This window comes from Cottoperca gobio, chromosome 12 (genome assembly GCF_900634415.1).
Source record: "Cottoperca gobio chromosome 12, fCotGob3.1, whole genome shotgun sequence".
NCBI lineage: Eukaryota > Metazoa > Chordata > Actinopteri > Perciformes > Bovichtidae > Cottoperca > Cottoperca gobio.
The window spans coordinates 21,694,379-21,709,366 of NC_041366.1; the positions used below are offsets into that span (position 1 = coordinate 21,694,379).

At 36.9% G+C, this 14,988-nt stretch overlaps 1 protein-coding gene across 3 annotated transcripts; it reads right to left on the reverse strand.

Moving 5' to 3' along the window:
- Positions 1-3,724: 3,724 nt before the first annotated feature.
- LOC115016735 (CD5 antigen-like) lies at positions 3,725-10,951 on the reverse strand. Of its 3 annotated transcripts, none has more exons than XM_029444743.1 (7): positions 10,663-10,951; positions 9,846-10,160; positions 8,264-8,551; positions 7,338-7,652; positions 5,733-6,017; positions 5,124-5,221; positions 3,725-5,023 (listed from the first exon to the last, which is right to left on the reverse strand). In XM_029444743.1, the coding sequence occupies exons 1-7, from the start codon at positions 10,865-10,867 to the stop codon at positions 4,919-4,921; spliced, it is 1,611 nt and encodes a 536-aa protein (XP_029300603.1). In that variant the 5' UTR covers positions 10,868-10,951; the 3' UTR covers positions 3,725-4,918. The 3 variants fall into 3 exon arrangements, with proteins under 3 accessions (XP_029300603.1, XP_029300604.1, XP_029300602.1); XM_029444744.1 differs by having other exon boundaries at positions 5,129-5,239; XM_029444742.1 differs by having other exon boundaries at positions 5,124-5,239.
- Positions 10,952-14,988: the final 4,037 nt, after the last annotated feature.

Below are 14,988 nucleotides of genomic sequence, written 5' to 3' on the forward strand. Positions count from 1 at the left end.
TATCCACTGAAGTTAGCATGCTAACAGCTAGCTGCCGAAATGTATCTTTAGTGCAACTAATGACAACACATCGAATGGTTTGGACTGAACTAAGCTATAACCTAAACTATACATGTCGAGGCCACACGTGAAGATTATAAGACTCAGTGATGTTTCGTCCGGTGCTCAGAGTTTCGGCAGTTTGGGGTTAATTTGGTTGGAGCATGTGACCTTTAATTACACATCTCTGCACCTTTAAACCTGCAACAACTACAACACAATGTTGGTCACTTGAGGGAAGCAGAAACAGGTTTTGAGCTGATATGGGGAACTTTTTAGTGCTTTGTTCTTTATATTTATATTTCTTACTGGTCCTTTTGCTTCACATCAGGTGTTGCACTTGAGTCGCCTGATTAGACCTCAGCTCCAGTCTTGATTGCCAGTTATGTGACTCACCTGTTAGTCACACAGCACCTTCCTTCTCTTTCACATCTTCACATCTTTGCTTCTCCCTCCTGCATGAAAATCTCCAAATATCGAGTTAATCTTTCAGTTAGTGATGGCGAGATGAAGCTTCATGAAGCATTGAAGCTTTCCATCCAATTGGTTCGCTCATGGGCCGAAGCTTCATGGTGCTTCATTTGCTCTACTGCGCCATCAAGTGAACAATAAATGTAAAACCGGCAGAGTGATTATAACAGCATGGCTTAGGTGTGTGAAGTAGTGATGGGCCAATGAAGCTTTTGTGAAGCACTGAACCACTTCAGCCAATTGTTTCGAAAATGGGTTTATTACTCGAAGCTTCTGGTGAAGTGCAAGGCTGCAGTGGATTTAAAGTATCTTACGCACACATCTAAGACTGAATATAATGTTCTATTTAAAAATAAAGATGGATGATTGTGTTATTACGTGTTATTGAGAAGAGAGTGCCTGGAAACGCCTTAAATGATAGTGCAGTTTAAGATTGGACAGAGAGAAGGGGAATCACTTGCAGCAAATAGCAGCAGGTCTGTTTCGAACCCCCGGCCGCTGCGGCAAGCATTTGAATGTGGGTCGCCTTCTCACAAGGAAGATCAGCTCAAAATGTTCCCGGGCAGGGGAAAATCTCCTCTTTCTTGCTGGTTCCATCACAAAAAGAAGAAGCTCGAATAAATCGCAAACAAACGCACAATACAGTCGGAAGTCCACAAATTATGAGGGGGCTCAATTGCGGTTCGCTCCCCCTTACATTTCGAATGGCACGCCAAACCCACGAACCAGTTCCTGAATCAGTCACGTCGTCACGTCGTTCAAGCCTTCAATATCTTTAGTTAAGTATAAATAATGGCGCACAACAGAAACAATACCATGATTGGTCTGTTCCTGACTGATGACAGCGTCTCTCCAGTGATCAATCATGGCGTGCTGTTTGTATTCAGGTTCCCATGGTAACGAGTCAGACCGTTCACACTAGTGATGGAGGTCCGGCTCTTTTCAAAGATTCGGCTCTTTTGGCTCCCAAATGTCTCTTCATGTAGTGTCACTCGGAGCCTTCTATTCTAGCCTAATATAGTAATTATAAATGGTTTGTGTTGGTAAGCAATCTTTCATTCAGTGTTTTCATAAAAGCATTATTATTATGTTTTGTTGTTTGTTATTGTTTAACATTTAATCAAACCTTTAAATGAACAACTTAACACAGAACCACAGCAAACAAATCAAATAAATAAAGGACAAAGTCTGAACATTATGACACTTTAGATAAAAGCGTATTTGAGTTACAAGAAAAGTGCTATACAAGTCTAATGTATTATTATTATTGTTATTATTATTATTATTATTATTATTATTATTATTATTATTATTATTATTAAAAGTCTTTAGTGCAGAGCTTCTTTTTCGCTCATTTCTTCACTTTCTCCCGACCTGTTGCATTTAAATCCCCCGTCTCTCTGTCTCTCTGTGTATCTGGCCTGTACCACTACACTCACTGTTTTAGGGGCGTCTGCCCCCCTTCCTTCTTTCACATAATGGTATGATCCTAGTCTGTCCTCGCATGTGATTGACTGCATGGTGTTCCCATCAAAATAATGTCCCGCCCCTGCCTGGACCGTCGCAAAAAATCAGTACTTTTTGTATATTGTATAATCTTCGTTCGGAGGGGGGGCCACAGGTGGGTCCAGGTTCAGTGTTACAGGGACTCTGGCCCCTGTTGGCCCCCCAGAACCGCAACTGGCAACCAGGCAGGAGAAGAGAGGGCGAGAGAGATTCCCCCTCTCCCAGCCTTTTGTGCAGGCACTGATTTCAGATTGCTGACACCTGAGGGAGCTGCACCTGGAGAGAGTTAAGCAGAGAGAGAGACCCCCCCACACACTACAGCACGTGACATCTTATCTAAACATAAACATGAATTCTACACATGTTCTTGAGAACGAGTAGACTCCACATCTTTTGTCCTTTCTGCTCTTGCTTTTTAGAATAAATAAATACTTACTATTCTGCTTTTTTAATTTCTGCATTTTATATTTATTTATTTCATTATTTTCTGCTCTAATTGAAGACGTACCCTTTAAGCATTGCATGTTTACAATGTTCTGCAGGGAAGGAAGGAACAACAGGGAAAGGCTCTATTATAACGATGTCATTACTAATGCTAAATCAATTAACCTGACATTTGTTAATAATTAGTTTGGTGATATAGTGTTGTATTCATTCCACACTGCTATTTCACACTTCTGGTTAAATGCTAAACTACATTTATTTTTCTTAGTACTTGTAATAAAGTGTAATCTTATCTAAACGTAAAAATGAATTCTACACATGTTCTTGAGAACGAGTAGACTCCACATCTTTTGTCTCTTATCAGAAACCAGTTAAAATCAGCTGATTCACACTTTCACAGTTTATTAAAGCAGTTGTATTTATTTGTTGAACAGATGACACTGATACATTTATTACAGGGGTCTTAATCATTTCATCTCTCTGTGTATTGAAGCAGCAAACACGAGTCCTGATCCGACAGCAACAATGGAGACATGAAAGCTGAACATCTGGCCCACATGTGAACACAGATGTGCACAGGTGAGTGTGAAGTTCTCCTGGTGATGCTCAGCTTTGGGTTTGGTTGTTAAAAGGTAGTGAGGTCACATGGTGTCGCCCTTTATAATGATTCAAAACCCTCAAAGTACTAAAGTAGTACTACTACTAAACGTATCTGTGCAGTACAAGTATGTGTGATTAGATTTTTATTCTTTAATTGTTTGTGACCTCTCCACATACAATAAATCATTATTGTTTAATGTGTGGGATCTATGAAGGCTCCTGCTACATGTCTTCATATTTTTATTATGATTATTTGTTTACTGATATTTTATATCAAAATCCTTTGAGAAGAAATTAATCAAAATCCTTAATTATACAAAATAAGCAAAGTTCTTATAAAATACATTAAATTCAAAGTAAGAAAAACACTGAATCAAAACTAAAACATTCTGCAAAATCCTTAAAGTTATAAAAGTTATAGATGTCACTTCCCAAGATGCAACAGTGTGTTCATTCCCAGGAATGTCTCCACAGACAGTTTGTAATACTGCAAATACAAACGCTTTCATCAGTGGACCACAGGCTCCATCACCATTGTGTTACCTCATCCAGATAGATAGTGACGGGAAAGACTTTTATATCAATTAACATCTTCAACATCACTTTAAGTTCAAAATTAAGCTAAATTCTTATAAAAAAGAATCAATTAAACAAATTCCTCAAATACAAAATAAACGAAATCTTTTATGAAACAAGCAAAATCCTTAATAATAAAACAATAAGCATAATCACTGATGACAAAGTACAAAAATAAGTAAAATTCTTCATTTAAAAAAAGCCACTTGTGTAAAAATCAAATCTCATAATTACAATATGAAGCAAAATCGTTAAAAGTTCTCGATTCCAAATTCAGAGCAGAGGGATTGCCTCCACACGGTTCTCGACAACGCCGTTGGTCGAGACGCCGTTATCAGCAGTAACCATATGAGCGCAGTGGAGAGCGGCGGCCATTAGCTAACAACACATGCACTGAATGCTCGTGCAGCCGGGCCGGCCCCCCTACAAAGACTGGGATTACTCCACTATATCTTTACACAGCAAATAGATATGTGACGCTGTATTCAGATTATTATTTAAGATACATTTGGTCCTGCTGCTAAAATCTCCTTCACAGCAAAAACTGAACCAAGTCGACCACAAGCGAGCGCTGAAGCGAGTCATGAAGTTCATATCTTGCTAACGAGAAGAAACAGGTGTCAGAACAGCCTCTGATGTTTAATACTGGACTTTGTTTGCTCGCTACACGACTTTGACTCATTGTATTTTTCTTTCATCACAAACTCCAACAGATTGTCAACATCTCACCAGATGTGGTTCACCAACCCTGAATGTGCTGCAGATCTACAAGTCCACCAGCAGGTGGCGCTGTCACACAGTTCTCCTGTTATCTCAGGCTGCTATGTTCTAATGTCACCTAATTACATTTGATCGTTGAGTATTGTAATACTGAATTTAGAGGATATTTCATCATGTTTCATGTTTATTTATTTAATATTTAACATTATTGAGTGGTTCCTGATCGGCCTGGGTCGCTGTGTCTTTGGTTTCAAATAGCCCGGCTGCTTGGACTCTGGTATACCTGCTTTCAAGTCTTCTATTCAAATTAAACTATTTGTGAAGTGTTTTAAAGATTTACATCTTCAGTGGGAACCAATGGGCTTGGAGCTGACAGGAAGTCAGAAAGTATGAAGAGACTTACACATTGTTGGTTTGGTCTTTCACGTTGACAGTAAGACAAAGAGGCTATAGTATATCATGTAATATAATAATTCCCGCCTGCTTGGTTAAAGGGAACATGCATATAAAATGAACTGATGGTGGGTTGTGTGTCAGATGTGAGATGAGCTCCGTGGAGGTGCTACTCTGCTCCCTGAGCTCCTTCTTCTTCAGCTGCAGGAACACCGGGGTTATAATCATCCAGCTCCATGTTCTCCCGTCTGCCCGGCTTCTGCCCCCTGCTGGCCTGGAGAGACATGACAGCACACAGATGTGACTCCCTGCATCACTCCTCTTCAGTTCAACAAACACAGACTTCAGTCCAAACAACAGACATGTGTCAGTACCTTACAGTAGAAGTAAAGGGCAACGTTCACCAACAGCAGCGTCAGCGGCAGGACGACCGCTCTGATGATAAGATCTGATGGTGGTGCTGATGATGGTGCTGGTGCTGATGGTGGTGCTGGATCAGATCAAACACATGGACAGTCATCACATCACACAACATCAAGAGTCCAACAGTCCCATTAAACACAAACGGTGGTGACCTGAACTCTAAAATCACGTCATCGTGGAGTCTTAGCTCTTAATTTATTACACTCCATATTAAACTTGATGTCCTCAACATCTTCATTGTGTTGGTTCATAAAGTTATTTTCCTTCTGGTCCCTCTACTCTGTGAAGAAGAAATCTATTTCCTGTCCGTTTGTTCTCTCCTCCTGGACTGAATAGTGTTCTCTGGTTTCCTCTCTTGTTCCTGTTCTGCCTTTCCCTCCTTTGCTCGTCTACACAGCTGCTCTGAATCAGCCTGTAAGTTCTTCAGTCAATCAGCTGTTCTCAGAGTATTTCCCCTGAGCTGTCATGTCTGCTGGAGACAGTCTGCTGCCATTCTAACCGGTACATGTGTGTTAACAAAGGTACAGTACTGTCACTGATGATGTCATAGATGGGCTCACCTGAGCAGGTGAGATTCAGGAAGGAATTATATGAATCTGATGCTGCACACTCCCTCAGAGCAGATCCAGACTGAACACAGTCAGAGTCGATCCTCCACACAGGTCTGTATGAGGACTCCTCTCTCCGTCCTACAGAAACAGCAGAGCCACAGTCCAGCTCTCTGCAGACAACAGCTGCTTCCTTCAGGTTCCAGTCAGAGACCATCACTGGTCTCCAGTGTCCCTGATGTTTCAGCTCCAGTGTTCCTGCACAGCGACTGTCTCCTCCCACCAACCTGACAGGCTCTGAACAGAAACAACAGAGTCATCAGTACATTTATTTTATACAACCTTTAATGCTGCTACTCTATGCCACTTTAAACCATTTAAATGTTGCTATAACTGGTTTAACATTGAATGTGTATAAATCTCACAGTGTGTATTTTTGAAAAACCTGAGATCAAACAGACGGTGTTACCACGGCAACAAGAGGAAGTTTCTCTGATAAATGTGTTTCATGAAAAGTAAAGAATACTATTGGAGAAGAACTGTCTTTAACCGATAGGTTTCATAAAGCTTCACAAACGGGGGTTTGTTTATGAAGCGGGCTTTAAACATAGATTTTACCAAAAGAATCTGGACTCACGGAGACGTCTGTGTTTTAAACATTAATAGATAAACAGAGAGGTCGACGCTGTAAACGTCAAAAGTCAAAGGGAGTAAACCAGTCAAAGGGCCACAGGGGCCCATTGTTGATCTCATGCTTTCAACATGTGGCTCTGATAGTTTTCCCGGCACAGATACGGAAACTTGGCCTGATTTCCAATGTTATTTAATACTATTTTAATTCTGCTATTTTATATTATTTTAATTCTGCTATTTTATATTATTTTAATTCTGCTATTTTATACTATTTTAATTCTGCTATTTTATATTATTTTAATTCTGCTATTTTATATTATTTTAATTCTGCTATTTTATACTATTTTAATTCTGCTATTTTATATTATTTTAATTCTGCTATTTTATATTATTTTAATTCTGCTATTTTATACTATTTTAATTCTGCTATTTTATACTATTTTAATTCTGCTATTTTATATTATTTTAATTCTGCTATTTTATATTATTTTAATTCTGCTATTTTATATTATTTTAATTCTGCTATTTTATACTATTTTAATTCTGCTATTTTATATTATTTTAATTCTGCTATTTTATATTATTTTAATTCTGCTATTTTATATTATTTTAATTCTGCTATTTTATACTATTTTAATTCTACTTCACACTCATTTACATCAACACTGTGATTATTGTTCTGTAAATGTTTTTATTCTGTTTAATCTTCTACTAAGTTTGATGTTTTTGCCTTGAAGCACTTTTGGCTGCAATTCTTGTATTAAAGGTGCTCTACAAATAAAGCTTATTATATTATTATTATTATTATTATTATTATTATTGTTATTATTATTATTATTATTATTATTATTATTATTATTATTGTTATTATTATTATTATTATTATTATTATTATTATTATTATTATTATTATTATATTATCAGTAAAAGAATAAATGAGTTTCATAGAAATAAACCAAATCAGAGCTGCAGCTCCTCTTCTACCTGAGCAGGTGAGTCCAACAGCTTTGCCAGGTGAGCAGGTGTTTCTATCTGAGCCTGAGCTTCTACAGTCCAGGAGAGCAGACTCATGGCCTCCACACTGGAACTCTTTGGTCCACATTGGAGCCTCCACTTCTCCATAGAGCGCCCCCTGGAGGACTGAAGGAGCCCCACAGCCAAGCTCCCTGCAGACCACCTCTGCATTCTGCAGGTCAAAGTCAGCTTCACACACTGAGGACCACCACTGGTTAGACTGGTTAGACTTCACCTCCAGTCTGCCTGAGCACAGACTAGTCCCACCCACCAGCCTGACAGAGTCTGGAGAGATGATAGAAGATAAGACAGAGAGAGAAGACAAAGAATAAAAAGATGTGATGAAAGAATAATTCAGTGATTCAAAGTGGACTCAGCACAACTCCAACATTAGTTCATGATGAACAACAGAACACATCTTCAGAACACAGACTGGAGAAATGTTCCACAACACAACATCTGCACATTTCTACATTCTGCACAATCTTTGCTCTCCACACAGAGACGTCAAGATGTTTCATTCTTTATCATGTTTCTGAGAAGATCTGCAACCAGAACTAAATGAATATGAATTCATAATGAATGACTATTTGAAAGTTATAAATCATGACCCCTCCCTAACACAGATATAGATCTTGGTGCATTCAGCAGCTGATTTACTGAAGAAGCAGCCGATCAGACTCCGTCATGTCTGCTGATGTCACTGATGATGTCACTGATGATGTCACTGAGGATGTCACTGATGATGTCACTGATGATGTCACTGATGATGTCACTGATGATGTCACTGATGATGTCACTGATGATGTCACTGAGGATGTCACTGATGATGTCACTGATGATGTCACTGATGATGTCACTGAGGATGTCACTGAGGATGTCATTGATGGGTTTACCTGAGCAGGTGAGATTCAAAATGGAGGTTGATGTATGTGATCCTGCACACTCCCTCAGATCAGATCCAGACTGAACACATTCATAGTCGATCCTCCACACAGGTCTCTCTGAGGACTCCTGTCTCCGTCCTACAGAAACAGCAGAGCCACAGTCCAGCTCTCTGCAGACAACAGCTGCTTCCTTCAGGATCCAGTCAGAGTCCATCACTGGTCTCCAGTGTCCCTGTTTCAGCTCCAGTGTTCCTGCACAGCGTCTGTCTCCTCCCACCAACCTGACAGCATCAGGCTCTGAACAGAAACAACAGAGTCATCAGTACATTTATTTTATACAATCTTTAATGCTGCTACTCTATGCCACTTTAAACCATTTAAATGTTGCTATAACTGGTTTAACATTGAATGTGTATAAATCTCACAGTGTGTATTTTTGAAAAACCTGAGCTCAAACAGACGGTGTTACCACGGCAACAAGAGGAAGTTTCTCTGATAAATGTGTTTCATGAAAAGTAAAGAATACTATTGGAGAAGAACTGTCTTTAACCGATAGGTTTCATAAAGCTTCACAAACGGGGGTTTGTTTATGAAGCGGGCTTTAAACATAGATTTTACCAAAAGAATCTGGACTCACGGAGACGTCTGTGTTTTAAACATTAATAGATAAACAAGAGAGGTCGACGCTGTAAACGTCAAAAGTCAAAGGGAGTAAACCAGTCAAAGGGCCACAGGGGCCCATTGTTGATCTCATGCTTTCAACATGTGGCTCTGATAGTTTTCCCGGCACAGATACGGAAACTTGGCCTGATTTCCAATGTTATTTAATACTATTTTAATTCTGTTATTTAATATTATTTTAATTCTGTTATTTAATACTATTTTAATTCTGTTATTTAATACTATTTTAATTCTGCTATTTTATATTATTTTAATTCTGTTATTTTATACTATTTTAATTCTGCTATTTTATATTATTTTAATTATGCTATTTTATACTATTTTAATTCTGCTATTTTATATTATTTTAATTCTGCTATTTTATATTATTTTAATTCTGCTATTTTATATTATTTTAATTCTGCTATTTTATACTATTTTAATTCTGCTATTTTTTACTATTTTAATTCTGCTATTTTATATTATTTTAATTCTGCTATTTTATACTATTTTAATTCTACTTCACACTCATTTACATCAACACTGTGATTATTGTTCTGTAAATGTTTTTATTCTGTTTAATCTTCTACTAAGTTTTATGTTTTTGCCTTGAAGCACTTTTGGCTGCAATTCTTGTATGAAAGGTGCTCTACAAATAAAGCTTATTATATTATTATTATTATTATTATTATTATTATTGTTATTATTATTATTATTATTATTATTATTATTATTATTATTATTATTGTTATTGTTATTATTATTATTATTATTATTATTATTATTATTATTATTATTATTATTGTTATTATTATTATTATTATTATTATTATTATTATTATTATTATTATTATTATTATTATATTATCAGTAAAAGAATAAATGAGTTTCATAGAAATAAACCAAATCAGAGCTGCAGCTCCTCTTCTACCTGAGCAGGTGAGTCCAACAGCTTTGCCAGGTGAGCAGGTGTTTCTATCTGAGCCTGAGCTTCTACAGTCCAGGAGAGCAGACTCATGGCCTCCACACTGGAACTCTTTGGTCCACATTGGAGCCTCCACTTCTCCATAGAGCGCCCCCTGGAGGACTGAAGGAGCCCCACAGCCAAGCTCCCTGCAGACCACCTCTGCATCCTGCAGGTCAAAGTCAGCTTCACACACTGAGGACCCCCACTGGTTAGACTGGTTAGACTTCACCTCCAGTCTGCCTGAGCACAGACGAGTCCCACCCACCAGCCTGACAGAGTCTGGAGAGATGATAGAAGATAAGACAGAGAGAGAAGACAAAGAATAAGAAGATGTGATGAAAGAATAATTCAGTGATTCAAAGTGGACTCAGCACAACTCCAACATTAGTTCATGATGAACAACAGAACACATCTTTAGAACACAGACTGGAGAAATGTTCCACAACACAACATCTGCACATTTCTACATTCTGCACAATCTTTGCTCTCCACACAGAGACGTCAAGATGTTTCATTCTTTATCATGTTTCTGAGAAGATCTGCAACCAGAACTAAATGAATATGAATTCATAACAATGACTATTTGAAAGTTATAAATCATGACCCCTCCCTAACACAGATATAGATCTTGGTGCATTCAGCAGCTGATTTACTGAAGAAGCAGCCGATCAGACTCCGTCATGTCTGCTGATGTCACTGATGATGTCACTGATGATGTCACTGAGGATGTCACTGAGGATGTCACTGATGATGTCACTGATGATGTCATTGATGGGTTTACCTGAGCAGGTGAGATTCAAAATGGAGGACGATGTATCTGATGTTGCACACTCCCTCAGAGCAGATCCAGACTGAACACAGTGAGAGTAGATCCACCACACAGGTCTGAATGAGGACTCCTGTCTCTGTTCTACAGAAACAGCAGAGCCACAGTCCAGCTCTCTGCAGACAACAGCTGCTACCTTCAGGTTCCAGTTATAGACCATCACTGGTCTCCAGTGTCCCTGATGTTTCAGCTCCAGTGTTCCTGCACAGCGTCTGTCTCCTCCCACCAACCTGACAGCATCAGGCTCTGAACAGAAACAACAGAGTCATCAGTACATTTATTTTATACAACCTTTAATGCTGCTACTCTATGCCACTTTAAACCATTTAAATGTTGCTATAACTGGTTTAACATTGAATGTGTATAAATCTCACAGTGTGTATTTTTGAAAAACCTGAGCTCAAACAGACGGTGTTACCACGGCAACAAGAGGAAGTTTCTCTGATAAATGTGTTTCATGAAAAGTAAAGAATACTATTGGAGAAGAACTGTCTTTAACCGATAGGTTTCATAAAGCTTCACAAACGGGGGTTTGTTTATGAAGCGGGCTTTAAACATAGATTTTACCAAAAGAATCTGGACTCACGGAGACGTCTGTGTTTTAAACATTAATAGATAAACAAAGAGGTCGACGCTGTAAACGTCAAAAGTCAAAGGGAGTAAACCAGTCAAAGGGCCACAGGGGCCCATTGTTGATCTCATGCTTTCAACATGTGGCTCTGATAGTTTTCCCGGCACAGATACGGAAACTTGGCCTGATTTCCAATGTTATTTAATACTATTTTAATTCTGCTATTTTATATTATTTTAATTCTGTTATTTTATATTATTTAATTCTGCTATTTTATATTATTTAATTCTGCTATTTTATATTATTTTAATTCTGCTATTTTATACATTTTAATTCTGTTATTTTATACTATTTTAATTCTGCTATTTTATATTTTATATTTTATTTATTTACTTCACACTCATTTACATCAACACTGTGATTATTGTTCTGTAAATGTTGTTATTCTGTTTAATCTTCTACTAAGTTTTATGTTTTTGCTGTGAAGCACTTTTGGCTGCAATTCTTGTATTAAAGGTGCTCTACAAATAAAGCTTATTATATTATTATTATTATTATTGTTATTATTATTATTATTATTATTATTATTATTATTATTATTATTATTATTATTATCAGTCAAAGAATAAATTGAGTTTCATAGAATGAACAAGTTATGAAAGAGAGCGGACCAGGTGGAGTCAGTGAGTGAAATCTTTGATGTTTAACAATTAATATGAGTTTTAATAGATTAATGCACATTCAACAGGTTATAGTTTAAGGAGCACAAGGGAAGATTGTGAAGACACTCAAATATTCATTATCATTTTAGAAAGATCTTTGTTTTGGTCTGAAGCTAATCATCGTGTATTTATTTTCTAATGTCCTGATTATTAATATCATCAAGACATCAACTCATTAATATTGCTGAGTTTTGTTTCCTGATGGTTCTGAGAGACACACGAGACGTTGTGTTGGTTGGTAGCAGGTTCTCTCTCTCACATGATGAAGCACTGATCTCTCTCATCTGTAAATCTTTATCATTTCATTATTTTCTCCTTTTTATAGGATTAAAGTTAATAGTTCTTACTTCACATATTTAATTCTTTCATATTTGAAAGTTTAGTTTGTTTCAGCTGCAGAAAGTTAACAAACACTTGATAAGAACCTCTGAATAAAACCTGATGAGTTGAACTAAAGATTAATAAACAATTACACAACAAAATAACCAACCTGTGTTCTTACGACTAACACGTATACATGTGTACATATACATAATATACATGTGTACATATATACATGTGTACATATACATCATATACATGTGTACATATACATAATATACATGTGTACATATACATAATATACATGTGTACATATACATAATATACATGTGTACATATACATAATATACATGTGTACATAATATACATGTGTACATATACATTATACACATATGTACATATACATAATATACATGTGTACATATACATAATATACATGTGTACATAATATACATGTGTACATATACATCATATACATGTGTACATATACATAATATACATGTGTACATATACATATGTACATATACATAATATACATGTGTACATATACATAATATACATGTGTACATAATATACATGTGTACATATACATATATACATGTGTACATATACATATATACATGTGTACATATACATAATATACATGTGTACATATACATAATATACATGTGTAACATATACATAATATACATGTGTACATAATATACATGTACATACATCATATACATGTGTACATATACATCATATACATGTGTACATATACATAATATACATGTGTACATATACATCATATACATGTGTACATATACATATATACATGTGTACATATACATAATATACATGTGTAACATATACATATATACATGTGTACATATACATAATATACATGTGTACATATATACATAATATACATGTGTACATATATACATGTGTACATATACATCCAGGGTCCTACAGCTGAGCAGTTTACCTGTTGAGTCTTGTTGTCCTTCAGCCTGGAGTCCTGAGGAGAACATCAGAAGACAAACATCATATCAAGAAGCAGGATAGAGAACACTCTCAGGGTGTTCTGTGAAGCCTTTTCTAGCAGCTCAGAAACACCTCAGTGATACTTTATATTAAGTATACTCACTTTATATTGAGTTAAAGTTTATTTCAGGAAATATGCTTCTTAATCATATACATATTATATATTATATACAGTCATCACAGTAAATAATGTTTATACAGCAACATTAAAATAATGAAGGTAACTAGTTGACAAGTAAAAGTGAGTTGAATGTTCATTCTGAAATTGGGAGGGACCACATCACAGAAGAGAAGATGCTTCCAGTTCCCCCCATCTCCTGTCACCTGACTCCCACACTCACCTGTGCAGCTGCTGCTCAGTCCCTTAACACTAACTGTAGTAATGAACACTGTAGGTATTTATTTATTGTACTAACCCGTACCTGTTGTAATATTACTCGGTACAGTGACCATTACTGAGCAACACACCTGAAGGTTTGGGGGAGATGGGGTAATGAGTTCTGGACCACTTCAGAAATCTGCTGGTGTTCATTTTAAAATGACCAAATACGTCCTAACACTGGAGTACAGACGATAAGAGAAGAGGACACAGGTATTAACGTACACACCACAGGGTATATTTAAGTCTTTACTCTGGAACAAACAGAGATCAAAGATACCTATTGAACAGTTGTATAGTTTATGTAGATTAAACATATACATTTGTTATAGATTGCTACTGTCTATTTTACTAAAATATCTTTTTGATTTATACCACATGGCACCAAGACAAGTTTAATTTGAGTTCTTATTCACACAGGTACAGATGTGAGTTGTCAACATGAATCCCTCTCAAGGGCCTGTTGTTGGAGGGCCGCTCTCTCTACGACCCCTCACCCCGTGGTCTTGGCTCTTTGTGGTTGTTTTGAGTCAATTTGTCACTGCCTATGTTAAATGTTAAAGATGTAACTGTAGATAAGTCATAATCTCCAGTGTGTGTGTGTGTGTGTGTGTGTGTGTGTCTTTAATTTGAAACTGCGGACTGATTACAGAAACGGTGGTTTCCTGTCACCATGACAACCAGGGCGGGCTGAGATGCTAGCATCAGATTAATGCTGTCAGTGTCTTCTTCTTATTTCACTAGATGTTAACATCAGCAGAGTCCTTCAGAGGAGACTGAACTACCGCTGCAGCTAACCGCTATATGAAGTGTTGATCAATCTATCCATTATGTTCTTTAACTCATCAATCGTTGTGTCAAACATCAGTAAACTCTGAGAAATGTGCAGCACAGTTACATTTTAAAGCTCAAGCCTCTGCTTGAAAACAAATGTCCCCCCCAACATGCTCTGTGGGGGCTGTTTACAGCAGAGACATCTCTTAAGACGCTTTGCAAACACTCTGTAAAAAGTAACATGTCTGTCATAAGAGGACGATGTGCCTCAGCCTCACACTGTCACTTTACACTTTAACATGTTCACTTTTATATGTTTCCCTTAAACCAGGGGTCAGGAACCTATGGCTCACGAGCCATATATGGCTCTTGCGATGACGCGATATGGTTTGCAGACAATTTTGAGCTGACATTTTTTAACATGATTAATTAACAAATAATAAATCATTATACTGTGTCATTTTAAAGTAAAACATTTAGCAGCG